We start from the raw sequence: 25,041 nt of genomic DNA on the forward strand, positions 1-25,041 counted from the left end.
TGAAAAAAATATGAAATCAACCATATTTGGACATCGGAAGTTTCCACCCGACGGTGACGATATGTTTGAATACCCAAATCTCGTCTTTGTAAAGTAACTGCAAAGAACAAAAGGTTCAGTTGAATTTCCCGGAAGCACGAAAGATGACTCCCAACCTCTCATTTGAAGTCAAATTGTAAAATTGACGGTCACTTTAAAAATTCCCAAAGGAGATTAATATATTTAAAACATCACGCAAACAGTACACAGAACGTCTGTCTAAACGGGCAGCAACCTCATTAATAACTACTTTCTCGTTAGTACTCTGCATTTAAGTGGAAAGGGAGTACTTCATCTTGGCCTGAAGCCGACCCCGCCTTGCTGTCCCTACCATTTCATGAAACTACTGCAAAGTGTGACTCATTAACATTTACTGTAAGCGTAGATTATCACAACAAAAACAAACATTTGAAAGCAGATTTCAAAGAAGGCATTTTGAGAGGTTGATGAGGAATTGTTAGTGACATACAGTCGATGTGTTGTCGGGGGCTGTGTGTGTTTTCCTTGTTGCTCGTCCCCACCTTTGAGCGGAAGTGCGGCGACGCGGGATCGGAGAAGCGTCTCGGAGCAGGAGGGCAGCGGGTTGAAACCGCCAGTTAATGTCCTTCCGCTGCAGAGGAATCTTCCGATTCTGTGCGAAGAGCCAAATGGGTTCAGAAATGAAATGACACGCCGACTGCGCATAATAGAAAGAAAGAGGTGGCGTGATACAGCTGAACTACCCCGGTAATGTGAGCTCATTTTCGGATCGAATCTATGGGAAATCTGGGCGAGAATTTTATTCCCACCTTACTCTGGAAAGACCCTCACAGTCAGTGGTTGGAAGTAATCGATTATAAATACTTTTACTTGAGTAATAGAGTCCAATTACTACTTCTATTTCTACCAGTTGTTTTTTTTTTTCCTTTTTCATAAAGGTATCTGTGCTTCTATTTATTCATACCTGGAGAAACAACATGTTCTGAGTGCGCTTCTTTCACAAGACTGTGAAATACCAGAGTTGTGTGTTTGGTATCTGACATGGTCTGCGTGCGTGTGTGTGTGTGTGTGTGTGTGTGTGCGCGTTGACATTGAGAGTGCAAGTCAGGCTCGTCATCTCGGTCCATTCCGCACCTTCAGATGTTATGTAAGAGCTCATGCCGGATGGTAAAACGCCATCATTGATCATTGGGGCTCAATCTGGATGACACGTAATGTTATGCCATTGCTCTCAATTGGGGTAATCAGGATTAGGCCACTAATGCTGATAATCAAATCAAATTCATGGGGACGAGTTTTTATGGCTTGAGGCACAACCCCCCGTCAGGGGTGTCACCAGAATTCAATTGAAGGTTTAAAAAATTAAATCTGTGTGGGATTTTACAGGGTAGATGATCACTAACCCTAACGCCAAGTTTTGAGTAAACGCGGAGGACATTACTGTACTTTGATTGCCGGCTACAAATTATGCTTTACAAAATGGACGAAGACCTGTGCTCGGCAGCGACAGAAGCGGCAAACCCCACAAGTTCAATCACGTTGGCAATAACTATTGCAATGACATTATCAAGTATTAGATCTTGGTATTGGTCAGTCCTACAGTGCACTTGTACTCACGCTGGTACAATAGTGCCATTGGTAATTCTGTAGTTATTTATTTATGATTGGAAAGGTCGTATCCACTCGACATCTCATTAGGCTTCCCGATTAACGTATTTTTCGCACTATAAGGTGCACCGCATTATAAGGCGCACCTTCATTGACTGACCTATTTTAAAGCCTTTTTTATATATATAAGGCGCACCGCATTATAAGGCGCATAGAATAGACGCGACAGTAGAGGCTGGGGTTATGTTATGCATCCATTAGATGGGCTGGGCTACAGGCCCAATATTGATCCATGTATAAGGCGCACCTGATTATAAGGTGCACTATCAGCTTTTGAGAAAATTAAAGGCTTCTAGGTGCGCTTATAGTGATTCTGATGATAATATCGGTTAATGATATTGAACAAAACAAAATAAAAGCAATCATAGCGTATGCCCATTGAGATATTTTGAAAACAGTCAGCTGCTGCCACGCCTACAGCAGTTCGGTTTGATACGATAGTGCTGAAGACCGAGAGTTCTTCTGGCAAAGCCAACATGGAAGACCACAAGGACTGAAAAATGGTTTCAAGGGAAGGGTGACCATGACCAGGGTGAAATGGGAGAGCAACTGCAGCCATGGTTCTTCACAGAACTCTCCTCTGACTTTCTGCATTTGCATGATAGAAACTTAGAAAATGCCTCACTAAAAGTGACACAAAACTCAAGAAAATTATTGTCAAAGGATGTGATGCACAAACCTATGGAAATTTGGATCAATAGACCAAGCACGACAGTAGCTGCTATGCTAGGAACTAAAGAAAGGTCAGCTTGCATACAATATTTAGACTTCATGACCCATGATTATTTCTTTTGTATTATCCATCCATCCATCCATCCATCCATTTTCATTGCCGCTTATCCTCACGAGGGTCGCAGGGAGTGCTGGAAATACAAACAGTCGCACTCACAATCACACCTAGGGGCAATTTAGAGTGTCCAATTCATTATTGCATGTTTTTGGGATGTGGGAGGAAACCGGAGTCCTCAGAACTGTGAGGCCAAGACTTTACCAGCTGAGCCACCATGCTGCTTGTTTTGTATTATTACAATCAACAACAGAACAAAAATATATATTTTTTAAAATTTCATCCCCTTTATCACCATAATAATGATTTTATTTACAAAACACTTAAAAAAAACAAAAACAATGGAATGTTTTTTTCAAAAATTCCGGAACGACCCATATGTATTTTTTGTGGCAAATTCTATATGGCGGTGTGGCATGAGAATGTAAAGTAAATGCTTTGACTCGAGAGAGGTTCCGAAACGCTGGCATAGCTGAAGAGCGGCAGTGAGTGGACACAAATGGTAGTAGGGGGTGACACACTTGACAGGCCAGGCCATACACAGGAGTCTCCTCCCCTCCCTGGCCTGGCCTATATTAGGACTCCATTGAGCGCCACCTCACAAAACAGAGGCACATGGAGTAGGACGACACATCGCCGATGCTCTGACAGCACCTTTAGACATTGACTGGATCTACAGTATACTGAAATCCCCCCTGCACCGGTCGAACTCCCTGATAGCAATGTTGGATCTATTACTTTAAGTGGACTAGTCGCTGGCAGACCATGTTACATCGGGTGATCTTCAACCTCGGTAAGGTGCAACGTGAGTGTGATATAACTCTGATTTGTACAATTACTGAGTATCACAATAATGCAGGAGGAGGAGGGGGTTGGGGGGGGAGACACACTATGACTTGTGAATTGGAGATAAAGAAAATCTGTGTCGCTGTCAGGAGGTGATAATAAAGACGCGCGTAAACTTTGTCACACAAAAGGTCACTCTGCACTCCGCAAACAAGACCTGATTTTCTCAACCTCCATCCATCCATTTTCTGAGCCGCTTATCCTCACAAGGGCAGCGGGGAGTGCTGGAGCCTATCCGAGCTGTCATCGGGCAGGAGGCGGGGTACACCCTGCACTGGTTGCCAGCCAATCGCGGGGGACACGGAGACAGACAACAGCGCTCAAGCGCCAATAAATCTTTCCTATAAATCTGACTTTTAATTAAAAGTGTTGTTATAATCCTATAAAGTCAATGTCTACCAAATGTCAGCTTTTTTTTGGAGCTTTTCATACAGGAACTCTCAGTTGAATTATGATTGAAATCAGTGAGAGAGTTTCTGTCTTTTAATGTGCGAATCTGTCAAGGAGTGGGGCCTCCTGTCGACGTTGACCTCAAGATGAAGAGAAAAAAACGTGTTTGGAAAAAAAAAACATATTGGAAATCTATGAATGTGGATCTGTTCATCTTGAGAGAAAGCGATACCCGCGAGGTACAGCGCTGTTTTACGCCATCCATCCGTCCGGGTTCTATACCGCTCATCCTGTTCAGGGTCATTTTTATAAAAGAATTTTTATAGGTAGTTTTAGATAAATGTTAGGTTTACTGCAGGCATCATTGCAATGGCGCTCCTGCAATGTGACCCGCACCGCGTTACTTTTCCGCATGTCACTTAAACCTCCTGAAGCATGCCAGCGTTCAGGGAACTATTACATAACGGTGCGCCCGAGTGAAAATAAGGCGTCATGAGGCTAAACACCGGCTTAAAGTATACTGTCAACATCAACTCACCTCGACAGCCTAATTAAACACTACTATAAGTACTGCATAAGCCTTTAATTATTAAGAGAGGAATTTGTGTATTTCTTTGATATCCTTGATATTCTGTATAAGTTCCATGTACTTGTAAGCCTCGTCTTCAGGTGTGATTGTGAGTGTGACTGTTGTCTGTCTCATTGTGCCCCCGGGATAGGCTCCAACACTCCCGGAACCCTGGTGAGGATAAGCGTCTCAGAAAATCAAAATGGATAGTTGCTGCATACGAGAGTTGTACATACATTATTTAACCGAGCTCTAAAACCGACCAATAAGGTCCGCCGCATCCCGCACGGCGTCCGCTGGGCGCGCCTGAGCTGAGCCCGCCCCGGCCCGAGCGAGGCTGAGGCTGAGGCTGACGCTGAGGCTGAGGCGTTATCTGCATCGCGGAGCACATGGCCGCTCACATGGCGTACCTTGCGGATGGCGATGATGCTGCGGCTGCGATGTGCGCTCGTGCCCGTCCCGCCCCGTACGCGCCCGTCCTCCCATTCACAGCGTTCGCACGGGCGTGAATGAGGCGAGACGATTAGAGCAAACGCGAGGCTTTCATGTTTGCGCTCGGTGGGCCGAACCTTCGGATTGGATTGTGATTGAAGGGGGAAGAGGCTGCGGCTTCGTGCGTGCTGCCAGATGGACTTTGTAAATCCGCCAACCGCGGTGAGTGTTTGTTTGTGCGTGTGTGAGACCACCACGGGGGATTTTCCTTTTTGACACACTGCAAATGCAATACGCCGTTATTATAATCTCACATTTGACGACAACATGATAAGACAATGAGGGCCAAACGCAAACATATTGGGGGGGCACACACATGAATTGTTTGGAATGGCAGAAAAAGCACAGTGAGACATTATTTAGTCTAAGGCAGGTGCAAAGTTACCTTTAAAAGTCAAATTTGACTGCAAGATTTCTAAGGCTCCCCCAAAACACTCATAAAAAATTATTTAGCATGTTTTCTTCGATTGAATGCATTGCTTTAGCCTTAATTTAAACACTGAAAACAATCAAAATGCTGAATCGACAAGATCGTTTCAAGTGTTCCACCTCCCTTCTCATGCAATGGACTATTCCGGCTGAGTGCGTGTTCTGACTTCACTCAGTAAAATGGTAGAAAAACAAACTTGTCGGAAGTCACTGATGATGTGGTGGGACACTTGCCTGGCTTTGGTGCAGGCAGCATGAGTTCAGTTTCCCCCTCGGTGACAGTGTTTATTCGTGGCCTCCAACTGTCTGACAACCAGTTGATGGTGAAGTCCACTTTTGCCCAAAGACAGCTGGCTATAGTTCCGGCGCCCCGTGACCTAAACCAGGATAAGCACTGTTGAAAATGATGTGACAAACTTGTTGGTGCAGTGGAGAAGACAAGAGGAACGCGAATATTCACAACACATACAGTACATAACAGACAGCAGCAAGAGCCAGAGCGTCTTGCCAGTAGCAGTAGCACTGCTGTCAGTGTCAACATTGGACGATGTAGTAGGGATGGAGTGGAGAGTGACGCAAGTGCTATCATTAAATCTTTGTGACTACTCCATTTTTGGACTTGTCAAAAGTGAATCGTCCATGATTATTAATGCTCTTATCAATTATACGGAAAGCACTGAGATGATTCACGTGTATCCTTATGAGGATATGCGCTAAAAAAAACATGGGTGGCTTGATGAATGATTCATGTGTTGGATAGTAACTCTAAACAATGATTTTTAAGGACTCATTGAAGACCTCAAGGTGAGAATAAACAACTTTTCTCATTGCAATATGTGGAGGGCCGCATAACTGTCTACTTATGTCATTGCCGGGTGAGCAATTGATTTAAATCACCACCCTATCTGTGCTCCCTAAACATTATGTAAGGAGATCCACTGTAGGGAGAACAATACATTTAAATAGCGAGTAATGATTTTTTTTTCCCACTCAATATGCATCGGCCGTAGCTGAATATAGTGCAATATAGTCAAATTGATAGAGTGCAGTTATTTCATGTTTTGCAATGATCCTTCAATTCCACGCAATGACATGTTTTTCTGCTTGAAATATTACTGTGCAAATTGTAAATCTCCGGTTAGGTTTTGAATCAAACGTTGTCACGTGGCCGTAGAGCCTATCCATGATGTTGCGTTCACTGCCATTCGAAATACATCCTGAAATGTGCCGAATACTGTACATATGAGCAAGCCTGTCAAAAAATGAGAATGGGCAATGAAAAGTAGGGTGTTATCATGGTTACATACAATAAAGAGCCATCCACATTTTAAAATGCTGAAACATAAAGAAGAGTACAGACTACTTTAAGAAACGTTGTGGTTTGTGTTAAAGGTTTTAGCGGAAAAAGCTTGTGCAGTGTTTAAAATCAGGGTTGAAAACGGGTAGATAATTTCTGATCAAATTCCACAAAGTTTACAGTAAATTTGCATGGTAATATACACTGGTGAATTTCAAAAATCTTTCAAATTGCAAAGTTACAATTGCGGGGGATCAATATATGCTTATCTGTGTCAGTCAGTGGGAATAACTGGGGCTTGGGCATAATTTGATGGAGAAAATATAAAATTCAAATATAAATGAAAACAAAAAATCTGGCCCTCGAAAATCAAGCTACTGTCAATATACTTGCATGAAATATTTATTTTATCCGGGATTATTCGAAAATATATTCACCGGACTCCGTGTCGTTCAACTGATAAGATTCCTACGAATTCCATCGGAAAGTTTGAAACCGTAAAACTTTACGACCCTATTACGAAAGCAACATTGCTCGAAGGAGAAGCGGCGCGATGTCGCAACGCCCCACGGTCCGCGAAAGCCTCCGCGTGACGTCACCTCGCCTTTGGCGTCTGAGCTGTTGCTAAATGGCGATCGCTTCAGGTCCGCTCAGCTCCGCCAGCGGAGCGCAAGCCAACCTCCGCCGGCTTTGATTCATTCCGAACACCGTCTCGATTCCGATGCGACGAATACGAACCGTGAGTATCCCCGTTGTGTTCGGTGCGCGTTCTCCCTCTTGGACGGGGCCATCTTTGAAAGGCTCGAGCGACGTGGGCTTTGTGCTAGCGGGAGAGCTTCTCGTTACCACGTAGTCAGTCCCCTCGCCAACAACGGCCCCCTTTGTCTTTGCGATGAGGCTTTCCGTTACCAAAAAAAAAAAAAAAAGACACGAAACTCGTCTCGTTTTCACGACTCCCCGCATTTATCTCTTATGCCAAATATGTATTGTCTGTTGAGTGCTTTAGAAATCCACTAAGTCCCCGTTTATTTCCCCCGAGCTCGTGAATGTTCACCCTCCCTTTTCCGCCACTTGGGTCTCTTAACACCGTCGATGTCGTGTTGGCGTGTAAAACCCTGAAATATAGTCTCTTTCACCCGTGTGCCCGTGATTATTAATTCTCTATTTGGTATTAAATGTTACAAAAAAACAAACAAAAAAAAAAAAAACCATCCCCGAGAGGCGTCTCGGTCAAAACGGCCGGGTGGGGTTAGCTGCTTTTAATGACACGGGAATTACCGGTGGAAAGTTTATGTATACTTGTGTATATATTAATATACAGCAATACTGATTTACACTGTAAAAACTGCCTCATTTATCTTAAACGTACTGTGAAATGTCTGTCGTAAAAACTATGTTACAATAAGTAGGAAATGGATTCTTACATTTAGAAGCTAATATTGAATGTATGTACTATTTTGTTGACAAATACTTTGTCACTGTATTTCAGTAGATTTCTCTTCTTCCCCTGTATTTATCATGGAGTATTAATTTTCTGACGTTTACTGCCTACAATTGAAAACATCTACTTTCTGCGGGTTGAAAGATGAGGTTTTTGTGGTTGGCGAATGTGATGAAAGTAGAGCTAAAGTCAATTAAAAGGTTATTATTTGAGACCCGCAAAGGTATCTATGTATTTAATCTATGGATGGGTTTCCATTTACGCCATCTTGTGTGTCGTAGAGGTCAGAGAACACAGGTGATGAGTGAATCACCTATCATTAATTTATCCGATTGGTCTCAGGACTGCGGTGACGTCATTGGAAACCGATACATTCAGTACTACTTAAGTTCTAAATACTTTTGGCACCACTGTTCTCATGCGAACTACTTCAGTTTTCATTTCATGCAGTTGCGTCGATGCTGTGTAATTTGTGGTTGACCCTCTTCCATTTGTGTTTTCCTTTTGACTTTCAGGTTATAGCCAAATAAAATGGAGGATAGTTTTGATTGCGACTGTGGCGAGCTAGAGCCACCTGATCACTGAGGCTCACGGTTAACTCTCTGATCTTAAAGGCCAGGCTCTTTGCAGTTTTTGATTAGGTTACGCCATCGAGAAAAAAATTCCAAGTTAAAAGAAAAATTGCAAAAAAAAAAAAAAAAAAATCAAGCAAAAAAAAAAAAAGTGCATACTGGCACATTTCCCATGAAGCTGCTCAGGACCAGTTGTACACTGAATGTATACCACTGTTAGGATGCAATTAGACGCTTTCAGAGCCTAACAGTGCATTTTGAATTGGCCTCACCGTTCATTCCTATTGTGAGCTGCTCCGTTAAACAGAGCCACCCACCAGGAGTGGAGCTGACGTTATAAAATTGTCCTCAGTCGAGATGAAAAACTTAAATTACACGCTAGCCTAGCAATCACGGCTGTACAGGGGAGGCGGTGGAGGTCAGAGTTAGCCGAGCGGTGCGTTGGTAGGTGTTAGCTGAGCAGCTGAAGCGGTTTTGTAGGGGCGGGTCATCTGTTAGTGTTCGGCTGGCTTAAATCTAACATTAGCGAGGGTTGGCGCAAGAGCCTCAGTTGTCATCATGGCCGAGAAGTTTGAGTCGCTGATGAACATCCACGGCTTCGACCTGGGCTCGCGCTACATGGACTTGAAGCCGCTCGGCTACGGAGGGAACGGCCTGGTGTTCTCAGCGGTCGACACTGACTGCGACAAGCGCGTGGCCGTGAAGAAGATTATCTTGACGGATCCCCAGAGTGTCAAGCACGCCTTGCGAGAAATTAAGATTATAAGGCGCCTAGACCACGACAACATAGTCAAGGTAGGCGCTGTGCTGTCAATCTTGTGTCACCTTGATGTACGAGTGCCCCAAATTTAGAGCTCGTGTGTTTACGTTTTGAGTAGGATGAGTGAGTTAAACATCCACATACAGCTTCCAGAACCACTTACTGAAGCGGCATCATTTCGTCACTTGGTATGGCAATCGATTGCCGCGTCAGACAACTGGTGACAAACGTTCCGCTAAGAAACGGACGCCCTTTGGGAATTCACTTTGTTCTGTAAATGACGAGAAAAGAGCCCATTGGAATGCAATCCTGGAGTCGCGTTAGCGTTTTGTTGTCGCATATTAACCCCAAAGGGAATAACTATTAGGTCATGTATGGATGCTGACCTGTTGACCATTTAAGAGGTTTTATTAAAAGTATATTAAGGGTTGTTTTTTTTAAAGCACCATATCAGCCAGGTTACAAATATTATCACGTTTTTTTTTTCGTTTTTTTCTTGCAGTTTCCTTTTATTGACAGGGGCAGAAAATTTGTTAAAATTAGATTTTTTTGAGGGGAAATCACTTTTCATTTTTAAGATGGTGTTTTTGCCAAACCAACTTTTTTTTCCTAGTGTTTTGGATGTAATATTGTCTTTAATGGTCCCTCAGTACACATGAAGTCAAAGTTAAAATCGCCGAGACATTCTCGAATTCCAGATGTTTTTCTGCTGGGATTCCTGAAATCAGGTCATCAAAATGTCTACCTCTCCGGTCTGAGTGAGCCAGTGCTGCGGGTTTTCTACACAGAGGCAGCCAATAGGTCAAATATGGACAAAGCGGATACAAAACTGGGTCAAACAGAAGTAGCTGTCAAGGGGTGATTTTTCTGGACAGCTGTATGACTGATGAAATGAAATGGACAAATTCATACTGAGTCCGAGGTGGAGGTCTAAATATCTCGCGGCTGACAGCGCCCGCATTGCGTCACGTGACCTGCGCGTTAGCCCTCTGCGTATCTTGCCGCACACAACGTCAAAATAAGTTGCTGCGCGGGGAAGTACAAAGAAGCCTTTAAGAGCACATTGCCCACTCCACATTAAATTGTACAAAGTGATGTTTTTCCTGTTAGGTGCTATTTTGTTTTTAAAACATGCAACAGAATTTGCTCATCAAGCTTTGTTACGGAACAAATTCAACTCGTACATTAAGGTAACTGCACTTGTAGCAGAAATGACGTCAGTGGTGACCACAACCTTTCCTCATCCTCGTCCTTATCTAGGTTTTCGAAACGTTGGGCCCCAGCGGTCGCAGGCTAACAGAGGACGTGGTGTCCCTGACCGAGGTCAACTCGGTATACATAGTGCAGGAGTACATGGAGACGGACCTGTGTCAGCTGCTGGAGCGCGGCCTTCTGTCCGAGGGCCACGCCCGGCTCTTCATGTACCAGCTCCTCAGGGGCCTCAAGTACATCCACTCTGCCAACGTCCTCCACCGTGACCTGAAGCCCGCCAACCTCTTTGTCAACACAGAGGACCTGGTGCTGAAGATCGGGGACTTTGGTCTGGCCCGCATCATGGATCCCCACTACTCCCACAAGGTAGGAAGAACCATGTAGTCAGCGGGACTTCAACAGCTAAGTGCTTCCCATTGCCGTGTCGTGTTTGTTATCGCTCAGTAATGTGGCCATCCCAGGGGTGACGCAGTTTCATAGCAGGAAGTCAACAAGACGGGATGCGGTTCCGTGAGGTAATGCCTCCTGTTTCCCTTGTCAGGAGATGTTGAGCATTTGAAAAACACTTTGCCCGATAATATCTTAAATTACACACGCACGCAATAAAAAAAAAAGAAAAAAAAAAAAGATATTTTTAGCCTCGTAGCAAAATTAGCAGTCATGTTTCAGTTGGTTTTCTGACACCAATTAAAAAACAAATGGCAATGCACTTACTGAAAATCAGAACAAAATTTGAGTTTTTTCCATCTGTCGATTCTCAGTCGTCCAGGTCAAAGTAATCCGCAAAGGTCGACTCAAGACAACCAGACTCTCCTCCTTGGTTGAATTATTTTTTCCCTTTGTTTCTGAAATATTAAAAAAATAAGCAATTATGGAATATATGTAGGGGGAAAAAAGAAGGGGGGGGGGGCATGTGCAAGATTAAAGAAACCAATCTTAAATGAGAGCGTCAAAAACTAACGCACGATCATATAGGCCACCCATCCATTTTCTGAGCCGCTTATCCTCACCAGACCAGTTATTTTCAAGTTGTTACATGTAGCACAATGCTTCATTAAAAGCGAGTGTGTGAAATGACCAAGTTGGCTGTTCAGAGTGCGTGATGTTCAAGCACTTGAACATTTTGTTTCGTTTTAACTGTCACTCATGAGTGCTACAATATTTGTGGTTGAGCATTGCAGAAGTGTATGAATTCGTGTTATCCTTTAACGCCGTACACTTACTTTCCTTACGTGGAAGTTCACTTTATGTTATGAGATGCTGGTTATGTTTGAAGATTAAATGTGTAAGCGTATGTTTTCCCTTGTCTGAAGCTGTAAGTTGCTTATATTTAGTACGGGGAAAGGGATGTATTGCCTGTTGTAATTGTAGCCAGATGGAAGCTGTTTTATTGGCCTTGTGCATGTTGTCACGCTTATAAAGGGATGAGGGAATTCTATTTGAATCTCAAATGGTGGTGTGATGTTGAAATGTAGGTTGGGGAGGTTTGCTTGCTCGCTCGCTCCTCAACAGTGAGACAATAACACGTGACACAGATTAGTCATTGGTCTGTCTGGAGGGTCCACGTGACTGAGACCCTTTTGGCTGGCGCTGCTTCATTCATAGCACGGCAAGAAAGAATCCCAACGTCCACCTTTCATTTGGGTGTGTGTGTGTGTGTGTGGGGGGGGGGGTGCCGACTCACACAAACATGTTTGTTTTAACTGCTCATTGTGTTCCACCCACTTCTGTGATCCATTTTCCCACCTGCCTGTGTTCTCACATGAGTCACGCCGCGGAGAGGGACCATACTCGTCCTTCCGCTGTAGTAAGAGGAAGGCAATTGCGTGTATTGGTTGGGAAGAAATGATTTTCTCTCACAATAGTTATTGTAATCCTGGTGCATTGTTCCACGGGGGCTTCTGGCCTGGACAGAAGCACCTTTCCTGATACCAAAGCGTGCGTACTATTTCAGATTGAAAACCTGCCTGGCTGGGGCCAGTCATCTTGTGCTGGTCTATTTCTCATTTTGGGCCCTTTTTTTTTTTTTTACCACTGTCACAAATCCTGTTGTCAGTGCAGTCAGGCTAGATTTGAACCTGCTACTCTCTTTTCCAAACAGAGCTGCTGTGTTTTGTCTGTCGCTGCTGTGATAACAATTGTGGGCCACTGTCGCGGGTGGTGGGTTCCTGAGTCGGAATGCCCGTATCGCCGGTAGCCTCTACCCTTTACATGGCACCGGCAGCCATCGGAACGTACGTGTTGTGTTACAGCCCCAACGAGACTTGAAAATGAACCCGTCACCCTCCTGGAGGCATGCTACTAAGATGTCCTGCAGGCACAAGGTGTGTTTGAGTGTCAACTGGCCAGTTGAACTCGATCACTTAACAAGTTTGCTTTCACAGGCACATTTTACTTTCTCTTCGAAATGAATTGAACACGAGTTACCTTCACGTTGACTTTTCTTGTACTTGAGTGTATTAAAGAAAATCTCAACTTTAACCCACATTCCCTTTGGATTTGTGGATTTAATAAAAAGCCCCTGATTCCTTGAGAATGAATTAGAATTAGTCCTGCTCGGGTTTGGTGGGAAGAGCGAACTTTCTCCTCTTTATGAAGCAAGCTGTGCATGTGAACCTTCCACTCGGCCCTCGTGGTGGCTCGATAATAATAATAGTGACAAGAATTCACATGCAACCATCTGACCCAAAGTGCTTGGGTCTTCTTTATGTAATTTATCGTTGTCTAAAACTGCACTCTGTTCCATGTACACTCAATTTCTACATCTGCTCACCGTAATTGTGTATTTAGGTTAGCATAGCTGAACCAGGAAATGTTGAAAGCGGGCCATTTTTGTAGTAGTTTAACATCATGTCTTAACAAGGTTATGCACGTATTTATAAGATTTTTCCCCCAAACAGCTTTAAGATATAATATTATAATGAAACCATATTATCAAGAAGAAGAAGAATTTTACTTGTGCTACCCCAAAGGTTTGGGATTCAAGGGATCATAGGGATTACCACAAGAATCCAGCTCAATATACAATCCAAAACCACACATTTTGACCCAATTTTTCAGCCAGCAAATGGTGTCTGGACCAAACCTCAAACAATCCACGGATAAAGCGGAGGAGATTTTTAAAGCTTTTCCCCAAAGTTCCTAAGGCTTTATTTGTTGGTAAACAGCTAAGAATGATAAACTTACTCAAGTGGTTTATCTGATAATCATGATCACAAGGCCAGTGAGAGTGTTCAATATGTTCCATTTTTTTATCAGGGCCGGAAATGTGATGGATTAAGTTGGGACTGAAAAATATTGTTAAGTTTGGTCACCTCTGACTGAAGCGCACAGTCATCCTGGGATGAGGATGATCTCACTGTACAGAGGCCTCCTTCGACTTACTCATCTGCCCAGACCTGTTCTACTTTAGCAGTTCTTCTGTCTTTGTGGCTGAAGTGTTTCACTGTAATTTGAGGGAGTTTAGTGGTCCTGGAATGTTCTTCTAATGGACTTCATGCCTTCAGCTGGTTTGACAAGTTCTCTCTGGTTCTCCATCCACGTGAAAATGCATCACATGGTGTTAATGACTAATGTAATGTAAATTTGACTAATTGGAGTCCTAAAAAAATTCTGTTAAAGGCACAACAAGTTAAGGATAGGGTTTGCAAGACCATCAATAAAATTTTACCCGGAGACTTGGCAAAGCGACTATTCATAAACATTGTGATTTCATATGTACCCGTTAAAATTCTAAATTAATTTGTACCTTTTGGTTAGAAAGCAAAGTGCCCAGTCTCTCACAAATAGCAGCCAGTGAAAGGGGCGGTCATTATGGCGGCTTTTCAAGCCTCCCGACCTGTGGACGTTAAGGTCGACTGGTTTTTCAGCCGCCCTCGGAACAAGAAGGCGGTGTGGTGAGCAGGGGCGGGCCTCAGGATAGCGTGGCAATAAGCGTTCGCAGCTAAATTAGGCCAGAAACAGGAGGCTTGTTCAGTGGTGAGCGGACTCTTTTGGCCTCACCACAAACCCACCAAAGCACGAGGCCACTGAGTGTGTAGTTTTCCCTTCACAGAAGGGCACAGAGGCCGGATTCCCTTTTGTGTTCACTGTCCTTGATGCAGATTGGTGCGAGTGTGACAGTGAGGGATTATCCTGTTCTCAGAGTGCTGACAGGGCCTGCACGTGCGCGATCTGCCTCTTTTCCAACTCTCTTCTCTATGCGCTCTTTGTCTCGTCTGGTGTGCTGTGAGCACAACCTGCACACGAGAGGGACATGGCACGCACTACATGCCAATCTTTTGTTGTTTCAAAACAACGGAGATTTTTTTGTTTTGAACCCTCTTTGCGCTGTTTCATTCACAGCGGCCACATTTTCTCTCTCTCTGCTGCAGGGTCACCTGTCTGAAGGTCTCGTCACTAAGTGGTACAGGTCCCCCCGCCTGCTGCTCTCACCAAACAACTACACGAAAGCCATCGACATGTGGGCAGCCGGGTGCATCTTTGCAGAGATGCTCACTGGGAAAACACTCTTTGCGGGTAAATGTTGACACAGTTTGCCATGCCGTATTTGCAAAGCGACTGTCATTTATCGGAGCGGCCCGGGGCGCAGCAGAAAGCAAACACTTCCTTCGCCGCGCTCCCAACACATGAAGCCAAGTGTTGAATATTCCACAATGTTCGCGTGCTTTCTCAGGGGCCCACGAACTGGAGCAGATGCAGCTGATCCTGGAATCCATCCCAGTACTGCGAGAGGAAGACCGCCAGGAGCTCCACAGCGTCATACCAGTCTTTATCCGCAACGACATGTCCAAACCTCAAACGCCGCTGACCAAGCTGCTGCCTGATGTCAGTCCTCAAGGTAAAAACCCACTGGAAATTTAAATCCCCAACAGAGACAGTAGGAGGGTGTCGATCAATCTACTGTAACACTAGCATCAAGCTTGCAGCTTTCAAATATATCAATTTTTGTCTTTTCCTTCTTTGTGCAGCCCTGGATTTCCTAGAAAAGATCTTGACCTTCAACCCCATGGATCGTTTAACCGCGGAAGAGGCCCTGGCCCATCCCTACATGTCGGACTACTCCTTTCCCCTGGACGAGCCCATTTCCCTGCATCCTTTCCACATCGAAGATGAAGTCGACGATATCCTGCTCATGGACCAGAGCCACAGCCACACGTGGGACAGGTGTGTTGACAAGTTCGTCTTCTCTCAGTCGGCTTGTTGCTCAAACGTTGGACGTTCGGGTATGTTCCCCGGGAGCCATTGAATCGTTTTATGACCGTTTTATCTCCTGGCCTTCTTTAGCAGGTATCATGAGAGCCAGTTGTCGGAGGCTGACTGGCACTTGCACAGCATTCATGACCCCGAAGAAGTCCAAGTGGACCCAAGGGCCCTCTCTGACGTCACAGACGAGGAAGTGGTTCAGGTGCGCGAGTTTAAAGATTAACCCGACTATCAAACATTCCTTGGTTGGTGTCCTTGTGACAGATTTTTCAAAAGACACCACGGAGGCTGAATATGGTAGTACCTGAAATTATGAGTACCCTAACTTGCCCAATCGACAAGTAAACGATGCAAAAATTCAAGTTATGAGCGAGGTTGAGATATGTCTCAGCCAAAGGGGGAGGGGGAAGGGCTGAAGTTTAATCCCCGCTGTGTGTTCGCCGCCAGTAGTAATAGAAGTGTCTATCAGTCAGGCCCACAGTGTGAAATTTAGTGGCAGTGAGTACTTGCACAGCTGTACGGCAAAGGTCTAGAAACTTGGTGTTTCCCGGACTGCCTGCCACCATAATTTATAGAGTTCGTCCATTTTGCAGAACATAATTTGCTGTCAGCTAGCAGTGTTGTCGTGCCTGCTGTTTTTCAGGGCACACAACTAATTAAACTTGTAGGTACTTGAAGGTACCACTGTACATAACAGATCAGCATGTAAGTTAATTACTCGCTTTTCTGAGTTCTACCTGTGGTGTGTCACAGGTGGATCCTCGCAAATACGCCGACGGAGACCGGGAAAAGCTTTTGGACGAGCCCTCCTTCGACTACTCCACTCCATTCTCGTCAGAGCGGTCGTGGCCGGACGAGCATCACGAGAACAAATACTGCGACCTTCAGTGCAGCCACACGTGCAATTACAAGGCCGTGTCCCCCTCCTACCTGGACAACCTCATCTGGCGGGACAGCGAAGTCAACCACTACTACGAGCCCAAGCTCATCATCGACCTCTCCAACTGGAAGGAGCAACAGAGCAAGGAGAAGGCGGACCGCAAGGCCAAGAGCAAGTGCGAGAAGAACGGGCTGGTCAAGGCCCAGATTGCCATGCGGGAGGCCGAGAAAACCCAAAGCGTGGCAGAGAAGGACCGAGAGCAGGAGAAACACCAGACGCAACCTCCAAGTCAGCAAGGCTTCGACTTTGACTCCTTCATCGCCAGTACCATCAAACTGAGTTTGCAACCCGAGACCTGCCAGGAGGTGGCACTCAATGAGGTGAGCCTCCTCAACGAGCTCAACTCGTCTGTCTCCCAGCTGGACGCCCCTCGCTCAGGGTCCATGTCCAAGTCCATAAGTCAGGAGAAGGAGGAGAAGTGCCTGGTGAACCTGGCCCAGCTGGGCGGAGGCGGCAGCGACGGCCCCTGGCCCTCCCACCCCTGGGAGGGCTTCGGCCCCGGGGAGCGGGCGGCCGAGAACGGCCGCTTGATCGACGAGGCGTGCTGGGACGGTCACTTCCAGAAGGGGAGCACGTACACCAGCTACCTTGACCACCTGTTCGGCCGGACAGAGGAGGGGGTGGCCGAGTCCGCCGCCACCCCGGAAACGGAGACCCCGGAGGCCAGGGAGAGAGAGTCGGGTGAGGGCCTCCTCACCCGGAGCGCCGAGATCGTGCTCAACGTGGAGCTGGACTCTCTGGGCCCAGATGAACTGCCGCTGAAATCCATCCAGGCGTCGCTCACCCCCTGCGCTGTCAAATGTTCCCCGCAGATCGCCCACAAAACCTACAGCAGCATCTTCAAACATCTTAATTAAAAAAGAAAAAAGCAACGTCCTCTCTTCCACGGCCCGTTTAGTTTGTTCTGTTTTTTTGTCTATGATGTGTTCTACTTGAATCATTTCATACCTTTTTTTTTTTTTTTAAATGTTATTTTAAAAGTCAATTTTAAGAGTGGAAATGGGTGATTTTCTTAATTTAAGGAGTTTTGGTCACTCTGAAACCTTGACGCCCAGGCCTTCATGGGTTTAAGTCTACGCCCTCATTGCTGAGCTGGCTTGTCACTCGCACACTTACGTACTGTAGATGAACGGAAACGAGGCAGGTCGGACGAGGATCTTTTATTTGGCTGTTTAGGTATGACGAGATTTTTTTTTTTTTTTTTTTTTGGTTTCATTTTGAAGACGTAAACGAAAGCTTCCTTTACAGCCCTTTCATACTGTAAATGTGACACATGATGCCAGCAGCAACCATTAATCGTAGGCGTTAATGTAATGTGTTATCTACCTCAAGGTAACAGCCGCGAGAGACACTCGAAGCCGCACTAGTGCTTTACACACCAAGACCATCCTCATACCATGAAGTGATGAAGTGGTCTCAGTTGAAATCTCTCACGTTCGCGTTTGACATGGTGAGTTGTTTTTCAGTGATCATTATTTATTGCTAGCGGATGCGCAATATTTATTTTATGGAAAAAAATTGTGTCATTTCAATGTGATTATTGAAGAGCGAGGGGTTGAGCAGACCATTTTCATTTCAACACTATTTGGGCGTCCAAGTGTTCCTTTTTTTTTTTTTTTTTTTTTTTTTGTTTTATGGTAGGATGCAAATTCATCTGTGTTCAGGCTTTCCATTTTTCCATCACTATTTTCCAAATTGATATTTTTTATTTAGAGGTGCATCCTGTTCGTAGTTGAAAAACAGTTGTGGATTAAAGCAGCGCCTAAAAGTCTTAATTATTATTATTTTTTTTTAAAATCAAAATGTATCAAAATGTGTGCATGGAGGCAAGAGAAAGGTACATTTAAAGTAAATGGTGAGTATATTGTACGTCAGTTTTAATTGTATGTCTTTTTTTTTATTTCTATGTATTTTTTTCAGGCAAGCATGCTGAATTAGGTTAAGGTGTAGCATGTAGAACACATGAACATTTTTGTAATCATCGGTTCCTCTGTTCTACAAAATATCAAAAATAAACTTAAAGGCAAACATTCCTCTGTCTGGTGTCATTTTTTAAATTTTTTTTTTTAAAAAAAAGGTCTACGCACTGACTTTGCAGCTTAACCACAGTGAAATTAACCAGATGACGTAAGCAACGTGTATGTTTTCACCCTAGGCTGCCACGTAGTCCTTTTGTCACCTGACAAAGTGGAGGAACATGAAAGTTCCACGCCACACACACACACACACACACAGTGTGAAGCCTTTGACAGCTAAATTGCCTGCGAGGTTAAGTTGAATGAGATGACGAATGATGTGAAAGCTCTTCTCATATGTGGTGACGCTTGTCAGTTTAACATTTACACGCACTAGCGCACAGGAGTCAAACTCGAGGCCCCCGGTGTGACGGTCTGAGCGCTCCCCTGTGCTGAAAAGTCTCTTTGTGATGAATGCGCATGCGTTACTAATAGGGGAACTCCGAACTCACAATTACACCTACGGGCAATTTAGTGTCCAAATAGTGTTGCATGTTTGTGGGAAGTGGGAGGAAACCGGAGCCCCTGGAGAAAAGCCACGCAGGCACAGGGAGAACATGCAAACTCCACACAGGCGGCTCTAGGATCGAACCCAGGTCCTCAGAACTGTGAGGCCAACGCTTTACCAGCTGTGCCACCCACTTTATAATTATTTGAATGAAAATAAATTAGCTCAATCATATCACATAAATACTTGTCCATGTATTGTATTGCTTGTTACACGCTTTAAATTATTATTACCACATTGAATTTTAAATCGAAGTCATGTAAAATAGTTGCAAACAAATATTGACGTGGCCAACTAGGTTGCAATTTAAAAATGTATAAAACTGATCTGGGACTGTGAATTTGCCCTCTTGCTCTTTATCGTTTAAAAAAAAACAACCAACCAGGGACAAAAGACCAATGAAGTGTCATTCATTTTGCAACATTTCTCCACAGTAGGTACATTTATCATCTTTTTGATTTTCATACATTCCAAAAATAAAAACTCAAACCGATATTATTTTGTGTTATAGTGACATCGCATACGAACACGCTACCAACACTGCTTAAGTGTTGTTGCTGTTGGACAGTTTTCATTTTTAAACTTTCATAATTATCAAGAGTCACTGATGGTGTAGTGGTACACACGCCTGCCTTTAGTGCGGGAAGCGTGGGATCGATTCCCGCTCAGTGATGGTGTCAATCTGCCCCGCGACTGAGTGGCGACCAGTTCAGGGTGTAGTCTGCCTTTTGCTAGCTGGGATAGGCTCTAGCTTTCCCGCAACCCTTGTAAGGATAAGCGGCTTGGATAATTACATGACATGAAAATTATGAAGTCATGTTTGAGAACCAAGTAAGCTTTGGTTAGAGACTCAAGGTTCAGAGGGATTAGTGAAGTGATTGTATTAAAATCTTGCTGATGGTTTTACCAACACAAACTAACATATTTAGTGGGGAAAAAAATGCTTGTAATGGTTAAAAGTTAATATTTTGGTCCAGTTTTTCTGTCAAAATGAAACAAAATCCGTTTAGCAATAAACATGGTGTAGACATACTTCATCTGGCCTTGCCTCGGTTGTAAATGAACCGGCTGGAAAAAACGGGTTAGCACGATTCACATTTATGGAGACGTATTTTATACAACGCCTGACCTGAAGAAAAGAAACGTAGTCCAAAGGTTGACGTCTGCTTCGCAGCCTTCAGTAATCAGCTACAGCTGGCCTTTCATCCCCGTTTTTAATATTGCGCCTTCCTGTCGGGAGAAACGAGGCCGGTTACGTGTTGTTTTTGAGCCGCCTTGGTAACGCCGTCCGCCGTGATTTAAAGCAGCAGGAATACCCGCGTTGAAAGGAAAGGTGCCCTGAATAGGAACGAAGGAGCGACACGCTAACCCCAACACTGTTGGCCACTTGTAAAGTTCTCCTTTCTTCCCTTCCTCACGGAGAAATTCAATCGTTAGCCTCACACAAATAAAAAGCCGCGCAGACACTCGAGGCCTTCAGGCGCCGCCATGAAACATTGTTACAACTGAATGGAATACTTACAAAATACAAAATGCAATTAAAATGCATAAGTGTAAGTGGTACTTGGATGACAGGGTGGACAATATGATTCATGAAAGCAGAAAATCAATTCCTCAAATTTGCACCTTTATCCATACTGGCGTTAAAAAAAAAAAAAAAAGAAATCTAATAGTATCGTATGTAATTTTATATGTAAATGTGTGTATAGGTATGTAATAGGTAAATGCAAAATAAATGTTTGAAAATATCCATCCATCCATTTTCTTTGCCGCTTATCCTCACGATGGTCGCCTATCCCAGCTGACAACGGGCAGGAGGCGGGGTATGCCCTGAACTGGTCCCCAGCCAATCACAGGACAGATAGAGACAAACAGCCGCACTCACAATCACACCTAGGGGCAATTTAGAGTGTCCAATTGATGTTGCATGTTTTGGGGATGTGGGAGGAAACCGGAGTGCCCGGAGAAAACCCACACAGGTACGGGGAGAACATGCAAACTCCACACAGGCGTGGGCCGGGATTGAACCCGGGTCCTCAGAACTGCGAGGCCAACACTTTACCATCTGCATCACAGTGCCGCCATGCAAATATATTTCACTAAAAAGTTAAATACGTACAACTGAACAAGCCTAACAAATGTACTGGACAGGATTTTTTTTTTTTTTTTTTAATTGGTGCTACTATAACATTTTTGCACAGTTGGAACATTTACCGAAATTCCCGGCCTCCAGGGCACACCTGCTTATGAGCCTCACCCAGTGCATTTGTAAAGGAAATACCATTTGGTACATACATATCCCGCAGCCGTGTAAAAGCCGCAAGTGCCCACATTGAAACACGAGATATTTACAAAGACAGACGGTACACAGAGAGTTTAACGCTAGCACCGCGCTAACAGGGAAAGTTGAAAAAAAAAAAACATACTGGTAAAAATCACTGAGACATGGCAGTAATACGCGAGTGCGAACAGGGCCGGACCGGTAAAAGTCACTTCCTCGGCGCAAATATTCCACCGGTCTCACGCTTACCTTTTCCGCTCGCGTGCCTCCGTTATAAAAAAAAAAAAAAAATGCACAAATTAGCCGCTTCAGCGCATAAACCGCAGGGTTGAAAGCGTGTGAAAAAAGTCGCGGCTTACAGGCCGGAAATTACGGTATTTCAATTATTCTTTGGCGTACTATTAGTGGTAGACGTTCGAAAGTTGGAGAATCACTGCGTGGGTACAATTATTAATCAGCATATTCCTTTTTGTCTAGCATTGATCGTTTAAGCGGTTGCTTAAATCGGGCCAATCGCACCTGACGGTCCAGCTACCAAATGCATCACCCGCCACTGGGATTTACTGCATGGTACAATTCCTCTTTTTCCCTTGTGAAGGAAGCACTTTAAATGTATTAACTTCTCTATAAAGTATGTGACACGGGTCAGGTTGAATTTAATCATTACAACATGTGGTGGCTCAATAAAAAAAATAATAATAAAAAAAAAAACAACAACGTGCAGGACTTTGGACACCCCTGACCTAAATAGAGTATTTTATTCGATAGGTTTTGCGCCTTGACCCTCATTGTGCGGGCAGGCTTGCACGGCTCCGTGCAGCCGCTCGGCCTCCTCGCAGCCTTTTCACGTTTGAAATTGTAGCTATGAATACCCGCGACCGTCAGCTGGCAACTGCTTCACGGTTGCACACTAACTCCTGATCCAAAGTTGGAAATGCAACTGTCGCTTGGAAGGCCAATAAAAGGAAATTACATTTTTAAAAAAAGCATTTCACGAGATTGGTGCCAACTATGAAGACAGAGTGTCTATCTGTGACATCTAAGACTGTTATTTTGATTATTATTATCGGTGGGAAAAAAATGTCTTGCATTCAAAGGGAAACTTAAATGGGACAAAAACCCCGTAAAATATATCTGTGCTAGCTGATTTTTCTTCAATATACTTTTCTGATGGTTAATTTTTTTTTTTTTTAGCTCTTTCGGTATTTTTGTGGCACGCGCATTTGAATTTGGAATTTTATACACGAAATTTGATGGTAAAACAATCAATGTTGACAAAGTCAACATCTTAGCGTCAAATTCAATCTTATTTGCCGCAAAATATCAAATTTGACTTACAGGTGTTGATTTTATTTTTACTATGGGTTTCTATTGTTATTTAAATATAAATTTGATGGTAAAAATTCAATGTTATAAAACTGATGGTTTAAAAAAAACTCTATAAAAAAATAACATCTTGGGTGCAAATTCAGTCATTGGGAACAAAATTATCATGCTGAATTTGAACATGAGATTTTTTGTACAATTTCAATGGGGGGGTTAGGGGAAAAAAAAAAAAAAAAAAAAAAAAAATCGCCATAGAAAAATGTAATGTCTTGAATTGAAATTCCGATTCTATTGGCATAAAAATATAACAAATTTAAGATGGAAAAATTTTCAACACTGTTTTTATGCTCAAATGAAATTCTATGTTCAAAATTGGATGGTAAAATATGATGCATCTTGAATTCAAATCAAAACTCATATGGCCCAAAAACAACACAATAAATCCAAAAAAATATATGTACACTGTTAAAAATGGAGGCTGAGTTCAGTATAGTGTGGCTGAATGAACGCAGGCCGGAGGACATGCTAAAACTATGGCCGCGCATAACTGTCTGTCAAGAGCGTGTCCATATTCAGAGCAGGGCAGCAGCCGTGCGTGCTAAAGTTAGAACACAAAGTGTCTTTATAAATAGGCATCATCACGCCTCACATTTGAAGACTACAAGCGGCACTGAGGTCACAGAGTTGTCCTGACTGACCACCGCGTCGTTTTGGGTGGTTTCTCAATGAAATGCAGGCAGACCAATTCAAACTCATTCCATAACCCCGGGGAGCAAAAATAACAGTGCACTACTAAAGGAGTCGAATCAGTATTTCTACTTTTACCAGTCTTTTAAAAAACAAGTATATCTACCTTTACTTTCAGTGTGGTGCGGGGCAGCGAGGGATCGATTCCTGCTCAGTGATGGTGTCGATATCTGGCTTGTATAGGCTCCAGCTTTCCTGTTACCCTTGTGAGGATGAGCGGTTTGGCTAATGGATGAATGAATATATACATACATACATACATATAGACACACACACACACACACACACACACACACACACACACACACACACACACACACATAAATAGCGGCTCAGAAAATGGATGGATATTATAAAGTTATCAAATAAAAAAATATGTAACCAACCACTGAAGTTAAACCTACTTAAATATATATATATATATATATATATATATATATATATATATATTACACATATTAACAGGGTTGCAAATAAATGCTCAGGTTAGCGCTTAAGTTAGTTAGCAAACGCTAGCTGTGTTAGCTAAGTGTGTCAAGAACAGTCTTGGCGGTTTAGTTAAAAAGTTAGTGAAAATGTGTAATAAATTGAGTAAAGGGTTTACATTGGTTGGCGTGACGCAGTCCAATACAGCTGAAAACATTGAATAAATGTGTAAACATGGAAAAGAAGACTTTAGAGTGGCTTTTAGCTCCAGCACAAATGTGAGCTGTTAGCTGCTAAGCTAAGTGGTCTAGAACAAACTTAGCGATTTTGTTAAAAGGAATAAAAGGCGTTTTACTGATAATTTGAGGAATAGGGTTGCATTACTCGGGGAGATACATTCCATTACCACTGAAAACTCTGTGTGGGGGGGGGGGATGAAAAACAAGACTTAAGAATAGCCCCCTTTTCTAGGATACGTGGTAGGTGTGTTAGCCGCTATGCTAAATGGACAACGAAGTTGGCAATGAGCGCTTTTTGGAAATGTTGTATTCAAATAATTAGCGCAACACGGTCGTGTTTGAGTAAAAAAAAAAAAAAAAATTACGTCTGAAAATATTTTAGAAAAAAGTGACTTACTTTAGGTCTGCACGGTCACAGGGATGAGCATCAAGATCTTGAGCACTGAAAAGATTTTAGTAACAGGTTTGCGTGTACTGTACTTTGACAGATGACTAAAATCAGAGTAAAAAACATTTTAACTGCAAGAAAGAAACTTTTATCACAGGCTATAAAAGCTGATTTCAAATTTTTTTTTCTACATTACATTTGTTGCGTAATTTTGTCATCAAGAGGGTTTTTTTTGGGTGCTATTTAGTATTTTAAATGAAAATGAGTCATCACTTTTACAGCAGCTGCAGTAAATTTTGTCAAAGGACAAATTTCAGTATTTTTTTTAATGGATTATTTGACATTTCTAAATTGTGGAATGACTGATACAGTGCAAATATTTCAACGAGCGGACCTGAAAAGGAACGAGTGAATATGGACTTATCAGTTGTTCTCATGCTCGAACAGCGTGGCCCCTTTTCCGGGCAGCCTGCACGCAAAAATTTC

General features: G+C 43.5%; 1 protein-coding gene and 1 long non-coding RNA gene across 7 annotated transcripts; one reads left to right on the top strand and one right to left on the bottom strand.

The window, feature by feature from the left end:
- The first annotated feature begins 3,093 nt into the window (after positions 1 to 3,093).
- Positions 3,094 to 18,655, top strand: mapk6 (mitogen-activated protein kinase 6). Of its 3 annotated transcripts, none has more exons than XM_061813810.1 (8): positions 3,094 to 3,266; positions 8,452 to 9,303; positions 10,529 to 10,846; positions 14,854 to 14,998; positions 15,156 to 15,320; positions 15,451 to 15,646; positions 15,767 to 15,887; positions 16,439 to 18,655. In XM_061813810.1, the coding sequence occupies exons 2-8, from the start codon at positions 9,067 to 9,069 to the stop codon at positions 17,480 to 17,482; spliced, it is 2,226 nt and encodes a 741-aa protein (XP_061669794.1). In that variant the 5' UTR covers positions 3,094 to 3,266; positions 8,452 to 9,066; the 3' UTR covers positions 17,483 to 18,655. The 3 variants fall into 3 exon arrangements, with proteins under 3 accessions (XP_061669794.1, XP_061669795.1, XP_061669793.1); XM_061813811.1 differs by lacking the exon at positions 3,094 to 3,266 and adding an exon at positions 7,031 to 7,234 and having other exon boundaries at positions 15,770 to 15,887; XM_061813809.1 differs by lacking the exon at positions 3,094 to 3,266 and adding an exon at positions 7,035 to 7,234.
- On the bottom strand, positions 5,439 to 24,735 carry LOC133497704 (uncharacterized). 4 transcript variants are annotated; one of them, XR_009794089.1, is made up of 5 exons: positions 24,565 to 24,735; positions 23,609 to 23,727; positions 20,278 to 20,378; positions 11,195 to 11,325; positions 5,439 to 5,575 (listed from the first exon to the last, which is right to left on the bottom strand). It is a non-coding gene; the product is annotated as an uncharacterized LOC133497704 (long non-coding RNA). The 4 variants fall into 4 exon arrangements; XR_009794090.1 differs by having other exon boundaries at positions 5,439 to 5,592; XR_009794091.1 differs by lacking the exon at positions 5,439 to 5,575 and adding an exon at positions 10,857 to 11,013.
- Positions 24,736 to 25,041: the final 306 nt, after the last annotated feature.

Source organism: Syngnathoides biaculeatus, chromosome 3, assembly GCF_019802595.1.
Source record: "Syngnathoides biaculeatus isolate LvHL_M chromosome 3, ASM1980259v1, whole genome shotgun sequence".
NCBI classification, from domain to species: Eukaryota; Metazoa; Chordata; class Actinopteri; order Syngnathiformes; family Syngnathidae; genus Syngnathoides; species Syngnathoides biaculeatus.